The 18,534-nt window shown below is 40.0% G+C and overlaps 2 protein-coding genes across 3 annotated transcripts; one reads left to right on the plus strand and one right to left on the minus strand.

Moving 5' to 3' along the window:
- Nucleotides 1–194: 194 nt before the first annotated feature.
- clrn2 (clarin 2) lies at nucleotides 195–4,084 on the minus strand. Of its 2 annotated transcripts, XM_078166182.1 has the most exons (4): nucleotides 4,008–4,077; nucleotides 3,531–3,876; nucleotides 1,347–1,526; nucleotides 195–1,092 (listed from the first exon to the last, which is right to left on the minus strand). In XM_078166182.1, the coding sequence occupies exons 2-4, from the start codon at nucleotides 3,781–3,783 to the stop codon at nucleotides 824–826; spliced, it is 702 nt and encodes a 233-aa protein (XP_078022308.1). In that variant the 5' UTR covers nucleotides 3,784–3,876; nucleotides 4,008–4,077; the 3' UTR covers nucleotides 195–823. The 2 variants fall into 2 exon arrangements, with proteins under 2 accessions (XP_078022308.1, XP_033480943.1); XM_033625052.2 differs by having other exon boundaries at nucleotides 3,531–4,084.
- A 3,685-nt stretch (nucleotides 4,085–7,769) lies between these two features.
- tapt1b (transmembrane anterior posterior transformation 1b) lies at nucleotides 7,770–16,716 on the plus strand. Its single transcript, XM_033624960.2, has 14 exons — nucleotides 7,770–8,020; nucleotides 9,310–9,440; nucleotides 9,533–9,651; nucleotides 10,309–10,471; nucleotides 10,587–10,722; nucleotides 11,654–11,751; nucleotides 11,840–11,909; nucleotides 12,092–12,172; nucleotides 12,388–12,497; nucleotides 13,976–14,035; nucleotides 14,240–14,308; nucleotides 14,401–14,477; nucleotides 14,593–14,765; nucleotides 16,315–16,716. The coding sequence occupies exons 1-14, from the start codon at nucleotides 7,843–7,845 to the stop codon at nucleotides 16,566–16,568; spliced, it is 1,719 nt and encodes a 572-aa protein (XP_033480851.1). The 5' UTR covers nucleotides 7,770–7,842; the 3' UTR covers nucleotides 16,569–16,716.
- The last annotated feature ends 1,818 nt before the right edge of the window (nucleotides 16,717–18,534 follow it).

The following is an 18,534-nucleotide window of genomic DNA, read 5'->3' on the forward strand; positions in this document are numbered from 1 at the left end:
ACTATTGTGACAAAACAGTAACGTGAAGAGAAGTGAATATAGTACTATACTAAAGTAGAGTTTGAGGTACTCATACTTTACTTGAGTATTCCCATTTTCTGCTACTTTATACTCTACATCTCAGAGGGTAATATTGGAAGATAATAATAATAATTAAAAAACATACACACACGCAAAAAAGAAGCACGTACTCCAAGTAATTGTTTAATTGATGTTTTCTGTAAATGTTCGTCACAAGTTTATTAATATCCAGGAGATTATAACCGATCTAACACATGTAATAAATGCAAAATGGCTTTTCCCAACCGTTCTCATTCACCCCAATAACAGCTAAATTTCTCAGATGTGAGGACCTTTTTATGATCAAGATAAAGTAAATAAAAATCAAGGCATTACAGCAAATATTTTTGTTTATGGAGGATCATATACTTTACATTTAGCACACAAGCCCACAGCTCTCTGTGAAATAAATCATTATTCATGCACAGTAGTACACTTTCAATAAGGGATTAAGAATAAATACTGTATAAAACTTCAGTCCTTCATGAAGGGGCTTAAAGTGACTGAAACACAGATCAGTTAATGACATTCTATACATATAATTAAAAAAAAGATGTATTTACATTTTACAGATTTAAACAGAATATATGCAGCACAGGATGTCCAGAATGCAAAGGGCAAGTTTGTGATGCAGCACTCTTTGCACTCATACACAGTGTCAAGACTGAGGGGCACTGGCACAGTGTTGGTTTCACTCTGCTGTCAGTCATTGTGGTTCCCTCCAGTCAGCCATCAGTGATGTAAATCCTCCTCGTGTTGTCCTTCAGTAGAGCAGGTCCAGAGCAGAGATCGTGGGTTCTTCGGGTTTCTTGATCTCCGGTTTGGGCAATTTGATCCGGCTCATGGCAACCACTCCACAGACGGCAAAGTGAGTTGCAATGCTGCCCACACCAAGCCAGAAGGACCAGTCCAGACTGTCGTCCAGAACAACCAGTACAAAGAGGTTCTCCCGATGATTGGCAATCAGCTCGGTCAGACTGTGGTGCCTCACGGCTGCCAGGAAACACAGCACGCCCAGGGCTCCGAAGAGAGCTGGAGGAAAAGTTAGGGAAGGAGAATCAGCAGCATGACAAAGGGAAATTAAAGACAAAAAACACTGAAGTACAAAAAAGAATCACTGGGCGTCAGAGTTAGAATAAAAACAGACAGAAAGAGGTGTTTAATGGATGAGTTACAAAGTGGACAGAAGCACAAGTGGAAGAAATGAGGGTGGTAATATGAAGCAAGCCAGAGAAAGAAAATTATTTGAGGGAGATTTTGAGTGAAGACAAAGTTGCCTCACATACCAGCTGTGAAGTTCCACAGGTAGAGTCCTTTGTGCCCTTTAATGCTCTGGTAGGGAACCTTGCGTGCGTTGTAAATGCAGAAAGACAGACTGACCAACGCAAAGCCCACAGCCACCAGCAGGAAGAGGATAACCATCATGTGGAGCCCGCCATTTATCTTCCGCACAAGCTTTGGGAAAACTGGGCAGAAACACAGATCAGCACTGACAGACATGATGCAAAACATGAACGATAATGTCCACAGACTCATGAGGTCCATGTAGAATTTATGCATAAAGGACAAGTAATGTTGCGTACTTGCCCATTGGCAAAGGCTATTGTTTGGAGCTAATGTTTTAATGTGAAGATGTTCCTTCTGCTCAGTGATAGTTGGGTAGAAAGAAATAGTTCCAACATGAACTGCTCACAACAAGGTCTGTGGATTATCTTGAGTAACCAGGTCATGATTTCTGTGAAGAGACATTGCTGTTGAGTTTTTCAAACTTATTTATTGATGCTTTAAGCACCACAAGCTGAGTGTTTCATTATACTGGAGAGAAGGCAGACATCTCTACGCTGATATCTCCAACGTTCAGCAACTCACATCAAAACAATCGAGACTGATAAATAGCACTACAGATAAGGGGAAAAATATGTATATTTGATTTTGGGGTGAACTGTCCCTTTAAGTTAAATCATTCTACAAGCAGAAACCAAGGATTACCAGAGCCATGTGGCAACATGGACCATTATAAAACAGCAGCCGTCAATGTAAGACAGCAAAAAGGGACAACATACAATGCACAGGTTGAAGGCGCTAATGGCATCATTTCACTGGAACTGAGATTGACTGACTGATATTTGTATTATATTTAAATCAATGACCTAACAACAATAACTAACTATGTCTCCATGTTTACAGTGTGGTGACAGTAGAAAAGTGTCTTGTCATGTTTGTTTCTTATTCTTTGAGTATTAAAAAGAGGCAATCCTCATACCTCAGATTAAGCTAAGCGTTTTAGTTTTTAAATGGAGTTTATATCAAGCAAAAAAAAAAGCACCAAAAACATTATAACTCAGGCTACAGAAAATATATAAGAATTATTATAAATTGAAAAGATCCTACTAGGTGCAACAGGTGTGTATTTGTGCTTGATATCCCCTAAACATACAGCTTTCCAAAGTAGCTGCAAGGTTGGGAAAAAATCGTTTTATTCCACTGTCTGACAGGATCATGTATAGTCTATGAGCTGTATGTTTATATATAATTACATACCCAACCAAAGACTTTTAAGTGCTGCTCTAGTGGACATCTTCTACTAGGGCTGGGTGATACGTCCTGAAAATTATATAATGATATTTTTGGCTATATCTCAATATACAATATATATCTCGATATTTTTAAATCTCCTCAAAAATGCTAGGACACCCTCTCTGATGCAAAAGAGTTGTGGGGATGACTTGTTTTTTGTTTGTTTGTCTGTTTTTTTCCAGAGAAATATTAACATAATGAGATTTTTTTAATTACTAATCATCAATAATGTGGATGTAATGACTAAGTGAGTTAAGGCAAGCGTTAAAACAAAACAAAAAGTCTGCTAAGTTGGTCATTTTACTTCACTTTGTAGTGCAAATCACCATCTATGTCATATCACAATATCCAAAATTGAAGACAATATATAGTCTTTTATCTCGATAATGATATGCTGTCTTTATATTGTATTGTATTGCCTTATATTCTACATGTCATTTTGTTTCCCCCACATTTAGCCTGATATATTGGGTATTTTTGGAAGTTTTGTGATCTCCTTTGCTCTTAAAAGATGTAATATTGAATGTTTGAGTTATTGATTAGGGGGTGTAAGTTTACTTTATTGATCAGGCCTTCTAGAGGTGATATACCTGTGTTGAGCTATCTGATATAGATATTAGATGGTATGGCTTATGTGTCATTTTCTCTGATAAAAAGTCTACATTCATGTAGACCACAGGAAGAGGTGTTGCTAATGATGCAGCAGGTAATATGGATCTAAATAAACAATACACTCTAAATAATAAATAGACATTTTGCTGTATTATTTTGATCTGCTTTCATATTGCAAGACATGCTTATGTTTATTTGATCATGGCTTCCTTCTTTATTTAATATTAAACACTTTGCTGTATCATAAAGACAATTAAAAGCAAGTGTGTATTGGATCTTACTGTATATTTTGGAGCGCCTGTTGCCCAGTCCGCACTTCTTGGTCTTCCCTCCCTGGAACAAGCCGTAGTAAATGTCCCCGATGAACTGCTCCAGCTCCGGGTGGGACGCGTTCACTATCTCCGCCCCGGTTTTGCACAGGATCCGTCCGGTGACCCACCGCTCCGTGGACAGGGCCACGACCAAGAGCACCACCGAGCCGACACAGAGCACCGAGGCCACCGAGAACGTTATCCGTTTCCACAGCGAAGGCATCTTACGAGCCCATGGTGCCCCGAGGAAGGTAACACGACGCCGGGCAGCGACCCCCAGGCGCACTCGGCGATCACCATGAGTTTAATCTAAAGTCTGAGAAAGAAAAAAATGAATCATTCCCGGGTAAATTGTTGTTTGTCTCAGTGAAGTGTTGCAGGTAGTATTGATGTGTGAGGGACAGAGGAGGAGAAACCGAATCTATGGCGGTCAAAGAGATCCGTTACCGGGAGAAACTCTATCCCTGCCCAGTGCGCCTGGATCCTGCTCCTGTCTCTAACACACACTCTGCTCTTTATTCAGGGGATGAATTAACCTTTGCAGCTTGGCCTTTGGAGATGGAAATGTATCACAGCTGGTGACCATAAAATCATGTAAGCAGAGTTAATGGAGTCACAGTGACAGATATGACCCACTGTAACGCAGAGCTTAAAGGTCAGGTCAGAGAGGGACCAATGAATTTAGACTGTGTAGAGTTATAGTCCTACATCTCTCATTTTGTTTCTTGCTCCACTCATCTGCAAATGCATAGTAGTGGTTTGAAGTAATTAGGTTCATTTACCCAAGCAATAGCCTACTTAAAGGGACACTTCACCACAAAATAAAAAATATTTATTTTTCCTCTTACCTGTAGTGTTATTTATCAATAAAGATTGTTTTGTCGTCAGTTGATGACTGTTAGGGAAATCTGCTGTAGAAATGGCTTTTGTTTGGCTCGCATTTTTAATTTCTCCTAGCTATTTGGGATCAGTAGGACCCACACTGTCAATGATACAGTGCCCTCCAAAAGTATTGGAACAGTGAGTCCAATTCGTTTACTTTTGTTGTAGACTGAAAACATTTGGGTTTGACATCAAAAGATGAATATGAGACAAGAGATCAACATTTCAGCTTTTATTTCCAGGTATTTACATCTGGATCTGATACACAACTTAGAAGATAGCATTATTTGTAATGGAACACAAAATTTTTAGGTGAGCAAAAGTATTGGAACATATAAACTTAAAATAGATTAAAGTGAATGAGACTTAATATTTAGTTGCAAATCCTTTGCTTTCAATAACTGCATCAAGCCTGTGACCCATTGACATCAACAAACTTTTGCATTCTTCTTTTGTGATGCTTTTCCAGGCTTTCACCGCAGCCTCTTTCAGTTGTTGTTTGTTTTGGGGGGTTACTCCCTTCAGTCTCCTCTTCAGCAGGTAAAATGCATGCTCTATTGGGTTTAAGTCTGGAGACTGACTTGGCCAGTCTAAAACCTTCCACTTCTTGCCCCTGATGAACTCCTTTGTTGTTTTGGCAGTGTGTTTTGGGTCGTTATCTTGCTGCATGATGAAGGATCTCCCAATCAGTTTGGTTGCATCTTTCTTTAAATTAGCAGACAAAATGTTTCTGTAGACTTCTGAGTTCATTTTGCTGCTGCCATCATGTGTTACATCATCAATGAAGATGAAAGAGCCCGTCCCAGAAGAAGCCATGCAAGCCCAAGCCATGACATTACCTCCACCGTGTTTCACAGATGAGCTTGTATGTTTGGGATCATGAGCAGATCCTTTCTTTCTCCAAACTTTCGCCTTTCCATCACTTTGGAAAAAGTTAATCTTTGTCTCATCAGTCCATAAAACTTTTTCCCAGAATTTTTGAGGCTCATCTCTGTACCTTTTGGCAAATTCCAGCCTGGCCTTCCTATTCTTCTTGCTAATGAGTGGTTTGCATCTTCTGGTGTAGCCTCTGTACTTTTGTTCATGAAGTCTTCTGCGAACAGTAGATTATGATACCTTCACTCCTGCCCTCTGGAGGTTGTTGCTGATGTCACTAACAGTTGTTTTAGGGTCTTTCTTTACAGCTCTCACAATGTTTCTGTCATCAACTGCTGATGTTTTCCTTGGTCTACCTGTTTGACGTCTGTTGCTTAATACACCAGTGGTTTCTTTCTTCTTCAGGACATTCCAAATGGTTATACTGGCTATGGCCAATGTTTGTGCAATGGCTCTGATTGATTGTCCATCTTCTCTCAGATTCACAATTGCTTCTTTTTCACCCATAGACAGCTCTCTGGTTTTCATGTTGGTTCCACCTCTAAATGCAGTCTGCACAGGCAAAACCTATCATACCCAATCTGAAACTGAGCTCAGACATTCAGCGCTATTTATTGTTTGAATAATCAATGTAATTGGGAGACACCTGGGCAACAAAACACACCTGTCAGTCACATGTTCCAATACTTTTGCTCTCATGAAAAATGGGTGGGTTCAAACAAAAGGTGCTATTTTCTAAGTTGTGTATCAGATCCAGATGTAAATACCTGGAAATAAAAGCTGAAATGTTGATCTCTTGTCCCATATTCATCTTTTGATGTCAAACCCAAATATTTTCAGTCTACAACAAAAATAAAGGAATTGGCCTCACTGTTCCAATACTTTTGGAGGGCACTGTAATTAAGACCCAGTGTCTTCAAACAAGACGATAGTAAAGTCCCAATGTCTTCAAACAAGTAGCCTACTTCCTGATTTTCAGTGTCTTAGCTTCTTACTCTAGCTAAAATTGGTCAAATTTGTTGTCATATCAAACTACAAACATTATTAATCATAAATAAACAAGTTTGAACCATAAAATGTGATCAGGTTTTGGACCTTTTCCATTTTTGTGTCGGGATCGGCAGCAGACTAACTTGGCAGAGATGGCTGCCATCTTCTCTTTACATGGATTGGTGTATTGTGGTCATACTACCACTAGATAGCACAAACAAGTGTCCAGGAACAAGGACAACAGGTCTAAGTTAAGTAGAATGAAGTATAAGGTCAAGTAAACCCTAAATATACTGTATAATGGGACCTGACCTGACCTATAATGGGATGTAATAGGACTAGATGGCACTCGCTAGTGGTGCTCAAGGAGCCAAAAAAATAAATTTGAAAAACTCAACAGCAATGACTTTTTCTAGAAATCATGATGCGTCCACAGATGTTGTTGTGAGCAGTTTCATGTAGGAACTATTTTCTTTCCAAACTACACCTGCCAACCGTTTCGCCACGCAGAAGGAAGCATGCATCTACTGCTAGCTCACCTAGCAGTACTGAACTAGTGTAAGATGAGATTTTTTTGTGAGGACGTATCCAATAGATTGTCATGATTTTCTCTATTCATTACTTTGCATCTTCATAATTTTATTTTATCTACTTACTTATTTTTTAATATCTTTGAATGACCTGATTGGAGATGCAACTGAAATGAAAGCTACCAAGGAAGGATCACGAAAAGCCCCAAATGGTTCACTGTGTGACAGTTGATTCGCTGCAATTTCACCACCAACGAAAATGCCCACTGACATGATGACCCTAAACTTGCTTGGATCTTGAGGGGGGGGGGTCCTGTGTCAAAATCTTGCCTTCAGCTCACACTGTAGGCCTACTTGTATATAATAATTTGTATTCAATTCAGTTACTTTTGAAATTATTAATAAAGGAAGTACACAGTGTCCAGAGCAGGGCAGGGGCTCACACCTCCTGTTTGCCCCAGGTTCTCCGGGCAGGTTAGTCCAGCTGTGTACCGGGGGCCCTTATCGAGCGCTGTTCCCTCCAACCACTGCACATTGTGTACAGTGTGTACCCTGGCACATACACAGTGTCATCAGGTTCAGTGTGCATAAAGACTACATGACACTTTTATTATATGATCATTTAAGGCTATTACTATTTGTCTACTGTATCACTGTTGCATTTTGTTATTTTTAATTATTATTATTTTCTTTGTCATTTTATGTGTTTTGGTTGAGTAAGTATTACATTCATTTTAAATCTTATTCTGATATGTAATTCCTCTACCTTTTATTCCAGATGTGATGTCAGATTGTTGCTGTCAACAAATTTGTTTTTAGGGGAGAAAAAAACAATCAGTCAATTATCAATAATTCAATCAATCAACTAAAATAGTGTGAAATGTGCTCACGTGGCTGCGGGCGACACCTGCCGGTGATTCCCCGGAACGGCAGTGCGTGATGACGTCAGAGGGTGTGACGCAGATGTCAGTCTCCCAGGCAGCAGATGAGACCGTTTGGTGAAGATGGCGGACTCGCTGTCGTCAGGTCTGGGAGAGGAGCAGGAGAAGGAGAAAGAGGACAGGGAGCGGGATAGGAAGGCTGCCAAAACAGAGACGAGCAAGGAGAAGGACGGAGTGACGGAGACGTTGGGGTTTAACGATAAAAACGGCGGCAGTAAGGCTAAGAAACGCAACCTGTCAGGTGAGAGCTAGCTTTGGCATTACAGCCCACAGTTTGACAGCGCTAGCTAGCTGCTAAAGTGATTGTTTTTTTTTATGTACTAGCACTGTGTCGGGTTTAAAAGCATCACTACACTGTATGTTATGTGGGGTTATCTGTGCTGCTTGAGCACACAGTTACTAAGTCAGTGCTGCTTTGGGCGCTGCTCCGAGTTTGCACTTGATCTCAGGATGTGGCTAACTATATCCTCACAGCTGCTGCTTCTTAAACACTGAGCTGAATGTAAGTGACGTTAGGTGGATAATTTATGTGATGTGCATCCAAATCAAAACCCGACTGTCAAGACAAGGCAGCCCCGCAGCATGTAATCATGCAGGAGTCTAAATAGGCCAGTTTGCCTCTCTGTCCAAGTGCTGTTTCTTTGCACAGGCGCATTCAGAGGCGCTGCTGTGTGGGTACATACTGTATCCGTCCAGAAGTATGTGGACACACATGTGCACACACTTCCCTGCACTTTAGCTCTGGGGCTGTTTTTGCATGGTTTTATCCGAGGTTGCAACTAAAGCACTCCAAAAGTTTAGTGTTGCACTTCCATAAAGTTGGTGGACTAATTAAAAGGCTAGTCAAAAATGCATTTTTCGCAGTAAACATTTTAACTACTCATAGTAGGTAAACCACAGATCTTTCTAATAACATTAACCATCATATATACTTGATAACGTTACTAATAAACTTTCGGAAAGTGTTGCATTTCTGCACCCTCAGTAGTGCAACTTGATAGAGACTATCATTAGACTCGGCTTGCCTGGTGAACGCCCCCATCTTTAATCTCGTCCTCTCCATTTTATAATGCATGCATAAATATGTAGAATTCAAGGGATGAAAGATCCTCCATAGCCACAAAAACATTTGCCACAGGCCATGATCATGGTAGATAAAATCTGTGCACTGCCCCTCTTATGGGAAGTCTTAATGCTGCAGGACACAATATGTTTAAATAATAGTGTGCTTCCAGTGTTGTGGCAAGTTTGAGGAAGGCCCTTTGCAATGTTTGCTTTCTGCACGTTTGGCCGTAAAGGTATTTCTTATCTTAATGCAGTTTTTTATTACTTTATTATTAGCTAAGTGCTGTTTGCAGTGCGAATGAAAACTGTTAACCTGTGAATAAAGTCATAAAAGCTTTCTAAGATTATGATTATTTTTATTGCTAAGGTGTGAGACATCATTGGCAGGTGAATTTCCCTATGAGGGCTGTATGTGTCTCTGTATATGTGCTCAGTGTTTTGTCTTATGTTCATTTCTGGCTGCAGATCTGTCTCTGGTCAGATTTATAACAACTGAGCTCACCAGAGGCTACTTCCTAGAACACAATGAGGCTAAATACACAGAGCGCAGAGAGAGGGTCTACACCTGCCTCCGCATCCCCAAGGAGCTCGAGAAGGTAAGCACACAAACAATTCACTGTGGGCTTTTTATTTTTTGGGTGAAAGCCACAGATTAATAAACATATTCTCCCTCTCTGTGTCTCTTTAGTTGATGACATTCGGCTTCTTCCTCTGTCTGGATGCCTTTCTCTATGTGTTCACCCTGCTGCCCCTCAGGGTGATTCTGGCCCTTTTACGGCTCATCACGTTGCCTTGCTGTGGTCTCAGGTAAAGTATAAGCTTAGGTATTAGAGATGCAATTGGAAAGACATTTCTTAATTGATAGTTGGCCACATTAATATTTGACTAATGATCAAAGTCTTTTCCTCAATACACGTTTTAAATAAGCTTAAAACTACCACTGTAAAATATAACTGATAAAGAGAGACTAGGGCTGCAACTAACAATTATTTTATTATTAGTTATACTGCCTAATGTTTCTGGAATTGTTTGGTCTATGAAATATGAGGATGTGGAGGATTTGCTTATTTGCTCTGTTTGGATAAGACTCTAAATTGAATTTCTTTGGGGTTGAACCATTCTTCTTCTTATTATTATTATTAGTAGTAGTAGTAGTATTTACTCAACATTAATCAGTCAATTGAAATAATTAAAATAAAAACAAATAAGAAACTAACTTATATGACGATATAAGCGTTAGTTGTAGCCTGGGCACACAAACTGACTAAAACATATAGATTCAGTATAAACCTTCTAATGTCCCTATTTATAAACAGAAGCGATTATTGCAACATTGCTGTTAACCTCTAGAGAGCAGTAGAGCACCGTCTGACTTTGCTCAGGCAGATGATAACCTGCTCTGATCTGCTTTAGCTTGTAGTGACTGATGTGAACATTTCTTTTGTGTGTGTGTTTTGGTTGTAGTGGCTCCCGCCTGCTCCAGCCAGCCCAGGTGTGTGACGTGCTGAAAGGCTTCATTATGGTGCTGTGCTACTCTATGATGAGCTATGTGGATTACTCCATGATGTACCACCTTATCAGGGGACAGTCTGTCATCAAACTGTACATCATATACAACATGTTGGAGGTACACACAGATAATACTGCAATAATAATATCTGTAACTCTGATTGTACTGATATGGAGCCACTAACTTATTGGCTCTCTCGTCTAATGACATACTTCTGTTGTTGTGTTGTCAGGTGGCGGACCGCCTTTTCTCATCATTTGGCCAGGACATCCTGGACGCTCTGTACTGGACAGCCACAGAACCCAAGGAGAAGAAGAGAGCGCACATAGGCGTGATTCCTCACTTCCTCATGGCTGTGCTCTACGTCTGTATCCTCACCTGAGATTATTGTTGCCTGTTCTTGTATCTTATTGCTTCTGTGCTCCTTTTGTAAAAAGTCAATTGGCAGGAAATCAGTTTTGATAATTATTAACTGTAAAGTAATCACAAAGTTCGTTTTCCTCTGAACTCTATGACATGTGGCATGTTTAGCTTCTGTTTAAGTTTTAAATGGATGTAAAACAGCTAATTAAAGAAAAAAGGAAAGGGAATAGCAGAAAGAAACGAGATACATAAGTCATAGATATCGAGCATATATGAAAAATTATATCTATATGTGTATTTCCCAACAAGCTTACATATATATAATAGTTTACACAATAAAAAAAACAAACAAATAATTGAAATTTGTTAGCCAGAAATTCGATCTAGGATGAGAGGAAATGCTTACCCTGGTCCACACCTATGAATCAGCGCACTCCACTGAGATCAAGTTGACTGTGTGTAACGAGGTGACAATTCTGTCTGATACTAGGCAAAGGAAATGTGTTTCTTAGAACTGGCAGATGATCTTGTTAGTGAAGATGAGAAAGTAGAAAATGTCTTTAATATAGGAACGATGGCTTTATGTTTGAGTAATTTATTCAAGCAAGCAATAATGCCAGAAATTCCAGCTCTTCAAATGTGTTGTACTAGGTTTCTTCTCTTCAGTGGTAGTAAACTAAATATCTTTTTATTTTGGACTGTTGGTTAGACAAAAGAAGCAATTTGCAGATATCAGCTTAGGCAACAATCAGTCAGTTAATTGATAATATTCTGCAGATTAATTAAAAATGAAATAATCATTAGTTGCTTGCTCAGCTTCCCCTCAGACTAGTAGAATATGCATATCAGTTGGCGCACATCAGGATTAGCACACAGCATCATATTCTTCTCTGTCGTCCTTCAGTGTATTTTTTTCCTTAGCATGTTTGTGTCCAGTTCTCCATGCCATCCTCATCATGGTTCAGGCCACCACCCTCAACGTAGCCTTCAACTCCCACAACAAGTCCCTGCTCACCATCATGATGTCAAACAACGTAAGTATAACGCATATTTTAACTCATTTCAAAGTGCATGCAGCATGAATTCAGCCGATATCTATATATATTTGTGTATTTTTTGCAGTTTGTGGAGATCAAAGGAAGCGTGTTCAAGAAGTTTGAAAAGAACAACCTTTTCCAGATGTCTAACAGCGGTAAGTGTTCAGTGATACCTAAAACAGCCCAATATTTGCAGCAAAGTCAGCGGTCTGTGGATATTTTTTAACTCGGCTTTTGATCTTGGTGATTTAGTGCAAGGTAAATTTATGGAATTGAGCTCGGCCGCAGTGAGTGGCAAAGTAGGTTAATCCAGGATTGATTTGTTTGTTTCCCACAGACATAAAAGAGAGGTTCACCAACTACATCCTCCTGCTCATCGTCTGTCTGAGAAACATGGAGCAGTTCTCATGGAACCCTGGTAACAAACACAGTGCTGCACAGAGAATATAACATTACTGACGTCTACACAGCTGATTCATCTGTAGATGACAGTTAGAAGTTACATCACACTGCTCCTCATAGGTGCATCCTCGGGCCGTCTTACTGTGGCTCGGCATTGACTCTCACTGGCTTCTATAATTAATATTGTCCTGGTTATGCACACTCACCAGTTTTTGATGTGTTTGTTTTTAGACCACTTGTGGGTGCTGTTTCCTGACGTAGTCATGGTGATTGCCTCAGAGGTTGCCGTGGATGTTGTGAAGCACGCCTTCATCACCAAATTCAATGACATCAGCGCTGATGTGAGTCCCTTTTTGCACTCAGTACTTTCACAGTTTATCCATAAATTTATGGTTATGTGTTAGATGATCCACCGCAAAGAGTACATTCAAATTTCAAAAAAATCTAATTCCAGGTTCATTAAATAGTTTTTTTTTCTGCTGCTTTTAATTGAATCTTACAGTCCTCATCGTTGTTGTTTTTTGTCTTTTTGCCCCTTTCCTTTCTTTTTATGGTAATTTATGGGCTTTTAGCAGAGTCACTACATGTATTATTAGCCACATATGCCATCTATTGTTAATTTCAGTATAAGTTTAGATATTCAGAAATGCTATCAGTTTGCATGAAGTTGTACAATACATGTTTTAGGACAGTTTTTATGGGGAAAAAAGTTAATGAAATTGTACTGTTGTATAGGAATACATAGAGAAGAATACCATTAACACTCCTACTTCTGTTTAAGGGATAATCATGCTGTAAGTTTTGGGACTACAGTTCCCATAATACTGGGGGCTGTAAATAGGAAGTACCAGGAAGTTGCTATGGATTCATGGTTCGTTAACTGTGGGCTGCAGCGTTTGCAAATTGGCACCTTTTAAAGAATACTGTAATTAGCTTTTAGCTGTTTCTCTTTACAGTGTACTCATTGAGATACAGAACTATCACTGCATTACTTTGACACTGAAAACAGTTTTAATTAGCATCTTATTTTCTTTTGCTTTCATTTGCAACACCAGAGATAATTATTTTCCTGGAAAGTAGATGTCACACAAGATTTCTGTGTGACTGAAAAAGTGTGATTTTTGACATAAACTACAGCAATTGGTGGCAGGGGTTTAATAGCTAGAAGTGATACCTGATAATGCACTGACCAAGTCAGTAAGATACAGTCAGGTGCTCAGCTCAGGAAAAAAGCTATCTACTTTTTCAAAGGTGAGTGGATCTTTAAAGCCAACAGACTTCATTCTGTTTTACTTTTCTGACTGGTGGTTCTTTCTCTTGTTCACCCTCTTCCTCACTTTTGCACCCACACCACATACACTAGTATCAGAGGTTAACTATTAGTTGGCTGAGCCATTTTGTCCTGTTTCAACACGACTTTCTTCCCACCTCCTTCCCTCCTCTTATCTCCCCCTCTTTGATTTCCTTTGAGAAGTTGTAACTTTGGTTACGTAACGGAAACCAACTCCACAGGAAGGGATTAACCCCTTTATCTCCACAGTGTCAAACCTAATCACACAAACCACGTTCACACGCAATTAGCACTTTGTGAATCCATGGTCGTCCACATTTAATCCCCGTGTGCACTTTATTGCTTTTGTCTTTTTACACCGGCTTTTCAAAATTCAATTTGGCTCATCTCCTGCCACTACCCATGCTGCACCTTCACTTAACATGATCACACAACAGCAAATTACACAGATCAACTAATTCTGAGGCAGCAATGGGCAGCTTTAGTTTTACTTTGACTAATGTTGTGTTGCTCTGTGTCGTTTTCCAGGTATATGGGGAATACAGAGCCAGCCTTGCCTTTGATCTCGTCAGCAGTCGACAGAAAAATGTGAGTGAAATGAGTTCAAATATCAGTTGTGTCTTCACACAACTCGCCGGCAAATTCTAAGCAAGCCCTAAAAGTACCAAAATGTTCACATCATTATAATCATTGCTCTTGGTGTGGACGGCCCTTAATGCATTGGTTGGGTAAGAAGAAAAATGCTGATTCTTGTTGATGCATTGTGATAAATTGTCTTAAATGTGTCTCCAGGCTTACACAGACTACAGTGACTCAGTATCCAGGAGAATGGGCTTCATCCCTCTTCCTTTAGCTCTGCTGGTCAGTCACTTTTTATACCAAATATCCATTGCTATTGGTATTGTATATGTTGAGTGTATACACACTTTACGTCTGATGATTTCTTTTTTCAGTTGATCAGAGTGGTGACCAGCTCAGTGAAGATCCAGGGTTCACTCTCCTTTATGTGTGTGCTGCTGTTTTACCTGGGGTAAACGTCCAGTTATCTTTCTCAGTTTTGAACACATTTCCAACATGTGTATGTAGTTTTTAATGTTTGCTCATTTTAACATATCCTCATGTTGTGTGTGTGTGTTTGTGAGCAGGATGATCACACTGAAGGTGCTCAACAGCATCGTTCTGCTGGGGACGTCTTGTGTGTTTGTCAAAGAGGCCAACATGGAAGAAAAGCTCTCCGACCCTCCACCCTCTGTCGTCTCCAGCCGTGCAAACTCCAGAGCTCACCGTGTCAAACATGTTCACATTTCACCGCAGCAAGGTAGAAATCCAAACTGTTTTAATGTCATCAATTACACCTGTGCTTTTGCTACTGAAACAAGCCAAAATATCTGCTGTGAAAATGGATTATTGCTAAATACAGCATTCGATAAGCCACGCCCTTCTTACTTACTGTTGTTATGCCCGTCAAACTTTCTGTTCTCACTTGCTACATATGCATTTAACAATGATAACAGTGACTGATTAACCGCTTAAAATTCTTTGTAAATTTCAAGACACTGTATCCTTTATTTCAGACAAAAGCAGGCTTTTCATTTCTTGCTGACAACCATTAATTTGGTTAAAATGTAAAATTCTGATTTGCAGATTCTGTCAGCTATGGCTGGCTAGCTAGTTAAGCTAACTTTAGCTCCGTTGAAAACACTGTCTTAATATTTCCAAGTGACTAATTTTGAAACGAGAGACCGGTAAAGGTGGTCTTACACATACACTTGAGAACTGCATACATGATATTAAGCAGGATTTTTTAAATGCAGTATGAAAATAGGCAATAGACTGCGTCCGATTGCTAGTAGACCAGAACTGTGTAAACGGCTCTGCAGCAGACGATTATGCCTTTCTGTTTTCTGAGGGTTCGGAAAACAGGTTTGTAGGCTGAACAGCTGAGAGCTGCATGGAGGTCAGTGAATATTTTACAGTGGTTACTTCTTTTTTTATATCTCTAACTTAATAAAGTCTCTCTGAAACTCTGTGCCAACTAATTTGAAACAATAATGGAGCAAAGCTTGAACGGAGACGGACAATAATGTGTGGCGGCCTGTCATTGCATCCTTTGGCAAAGGGGCTAAAATTGGCATGTCTGCCTGAGTCTTGTATTTCCGTCATTGCGAATCAGCCGGAGCTGAAGCAGATAAATACCTGTAACTCCTGTAGAGTATTTGTCTGGGGAGTGAGTGCTGATTCTAACCATTACTATTAGATACAAAAGCCAGATGTTAGCAGGTGTTAGTGTGGTTTTTTGTCCAGTTTGAAAGAGGCTACATTTACATTTCAATGTTTATGTTGCAAGAAAAAGGCTTTTACGTTGAGAACAAACTGATAAGTTTGGCAAACATAACTATATCTCATGTAATGTTGGCTGGTGTTGCTCAAGTGTAAAATCCCCAAATGTAACAGGACAGAGCTGCTAACATTACCCTACACTGATCCAGGACTTTGATACAGAAATACTGTTCACAGAGGAAGTTCTAATCATGAATGTTTTTTTTTGTTTGTTTGTTTTTGTTATATAGTAAATGGTAACCCTATTTAGTAAGTACATAATGTGCCCCTTGACCTTAGAAGTAATGCTCACCTACCTCCCTCCAAACTATTTAAAGTCTGAGTATCACTGTTACTACAGCCACATGCACACTGCTACAGCATGCAGAGAAATTCAAAGCTTATCAGATCTGCTGTGCCTAGTAACAGTTGCTAAGCAATGATTGTACAATTGCTCTTTGGTGGAGGGGTTTAGAGAACTGTCAGCTGCACTGTGTAAGTGTGTCCTTTGCTGTTTGTAATAAACTCTACCTCTCTTCCTCTAATAGAACCCACAACTGACAAAGGAGGCATATCACAGGCAGCAGACAATTGTCCGCCCCCCACCGTGGCAGAGACTTCCGCCCCAGCACTCCCCAAGAGCGACTCGGACATATTCCTTACCACGCCAGATGAGGAGGACGAGGACAAAATCATCAACGCCAACACGGGACTGGAAGGGGACAGACTTGAACACAGAACGCCCAAGAAAGATTTACTGGAAATAGACCGCTTCACCATCTGTGGCAACCGAATAGACTGAAGCCAAAGAACCAACCAGTCAGTGTGTCCTGGTGAAACAGTGAGGTTCAGGGATCAGACACCGGTCACGGAGCATGCTCAGACCAGACATATTTTTGTGCACCTGACCCCCTGGAGTATTTATTTATTTATTACTGACAAAACCAGCCAAGGCATAAAGCTGTTACAACAAGCATCAGAAGCCGCTTCAGATGTTTCCATCTGGTCCAGTCGGTGCCTCTTGAACCAGGTAGACTCTGAGCACGGGTCTTGGCTGTCATGGCAACCCGTAGACATGCTTGCTGATGACGACGAGGGGGTGGGGGGCAGATCTGGCATGCACAGCTGGAGCAGAGCACGAAGAGAGCAACAAAATCTGTGTATGTGAATAAGTACAACGTGGGTGGCTGTGTGATCGTAGGAACATGACAGCTGGACTGTGCGAGTACGTGTTCAGAAGCACAATCATATGTACAGCGCAGAGTTGTTTTTAGAAAGAACAAAACTTGTCAGTTTTTTAACTTTTTTTTTTTATTGTAAAAGCCTAAAAAATTTCAAATATTTGAAATGAAGTTTTTACGAAGAAATCTCAGATCTTTTTCTAAAATCGACCTGCAGGACTAAGACTCACAATCTCATTACTGCATTATTGAAATCTCAAATTTGCTCAGCAGACACACACAGACAAACCAACACACATTTGTAGGGATCTTGTTTAAAGTGGGTTACTCTAATGGGGACCCCAGATGTCTACAGCTGTCCGACACGGCAGCAGTGACACTACATACAGTCTTGCAACGGCTTTATCTTTACATAACTGTAGGCACAGAACAAAGTTTGGAGGTTTTAGTATTATGCAGTTTGTGTTGATGTTGTTACTTTGAAGCACTGAGATAAGATGCTGCCTGTTTGTAAGACACAAGTATTTATTTTGACCTGGACTCCAAGACAGACAAGTTTGGAAGATATTTTAGGTGATTTTTTTTTTTTTTTCTTTTCTCCCCCAATATGCTTCATGTGTACATAAAGCATGTAGCCCACAGATAATCACCTCTTGGTGTAACACCACTGTGTTCTTGGTCTCATTTTAAAATTTTGGTGTGTGACTCTGGCATACCAGCATCAATTCATCTCAACAGGTATGAAGCATAATTCACATTACATGTATGCAGGTAAAATGTTAAGGCTGAGACACAGAAACAAGATGGAGGATCATCTCAGCACTGTGTGAGCCCAGAAATTTTAATTCGCCAGAGAGCTGTACAATGGGCACAGTCAGGTTTGAACCCTACAGGTTGCTGGCATTGTTTGGTGTGGTTGGCGCTCTTTCCAAATGCTCCTGTACCCAACAGTCTTTAGATGCTGTGAACGCTGGAAGCACTGTTTGAGAAATTAAGTGGATCATGTAACGCAGGGTCCAATGTGCCAGGAGTTGCATGTCCTGGGCAAAAGCTAAGTCCAAACTTGCCCCAAGTTTTGCCTCTCATGCCAGTACCCCAATTTTGTCAGATATAAGCCACAGCGCTCACAGAAAAGTTTGTTTTTCCAGAAAAGAAATACCTAATGACCTTTGAAAGAGGGTCTTTTGAACAATATCCTCTGCTGTTTTGAAGATATTCTCAGAATCATTACAGACTCCTCTAAATCTAAATGAAAAATATTTATTTGCTGCAGAATAATTACGATTTTAACTGGTTTCCCAAGTTGGAACTTCATTTTCTTAACTCAAACAAAGTTGCTGGCCAAAAATAACATATCTCCTCACTCAATTTGTACTTAATTAACCACAATTTGTTTTTGGATACACAGTATTAAAATGGAAAACAGACTAAATAGGTGTTGCAAAACATAAATTGAAAATGACAGGTGTGGAGGATGAAGAACTCTAGACTGGGAATGAAACAAGGAAATCCCACACACTGTCTATCACTTGCACAAACGATCCTTTGATCCTCATGTTTTAGTCAAATGACCATCTGGGTTTTTCC

The sequence above is a fragment of the Epinephelus lanceolatus genome, chromosome 3 (assembly GCF_041903045.1).
Source record: "Epinephelus lanceolatus isolate andai-2023 chromosome 3, ASM4190304v1, whole genome shotgun sequence".
NCBI classification, from domain to species: Eukaryota; Metazoa; Chordata; class Actinopteri; order Perciformes; family Serranidae; genus Epinephelus; species Epinephelus lanceolatus.

Bases quoted from the DNA above. Each gene is read 5' to 3' on its own strand.
- clrn2 (XM_033625052.2), bottom strand. From the start codon at position 3,783: ATGCCTTCGCTGTGGAAACGGATAACGTTCTCGGTGGCCTCGGTGCTC. The intron at 1,527-3,530 runs GTAAGATCCAAT...GTTTCTGCCCAG, and splicing joins CAGGCGCTCCAAAATATACA to TTTTCCCAAAGCTTGTGCGG. The intron at 1,093-1,346 runs GTATGTGAGGCA...CTTTTCCTCCAG, and splicing joins CCTGTGGAACTTCACAGCTG to CTCTCTTCGGAGCCCTGGGC.
- tapt1b (XM_033624960.2), top strand. From the start codon at position 7,843: ATGGCGGACTCGCTGTCGTCAGGTCTGGGAGAGGAGCAGGAGAAGGAG. The intron at 8,021-9,309 runs GTGAGAGCTAGC...TTCTGGCTGCAG, and splicing joins TAAGAAACGCAACCTGTCAG to ATCTGTCTCTGGTCAGATTT. The intron at 10,472-10,586 runs GTACACACAGAT...TTGTGTTGTCAG, and splicing joins TCATATACAACATGTTGGAG to GTGGCGGACCGCCTTTTCTC.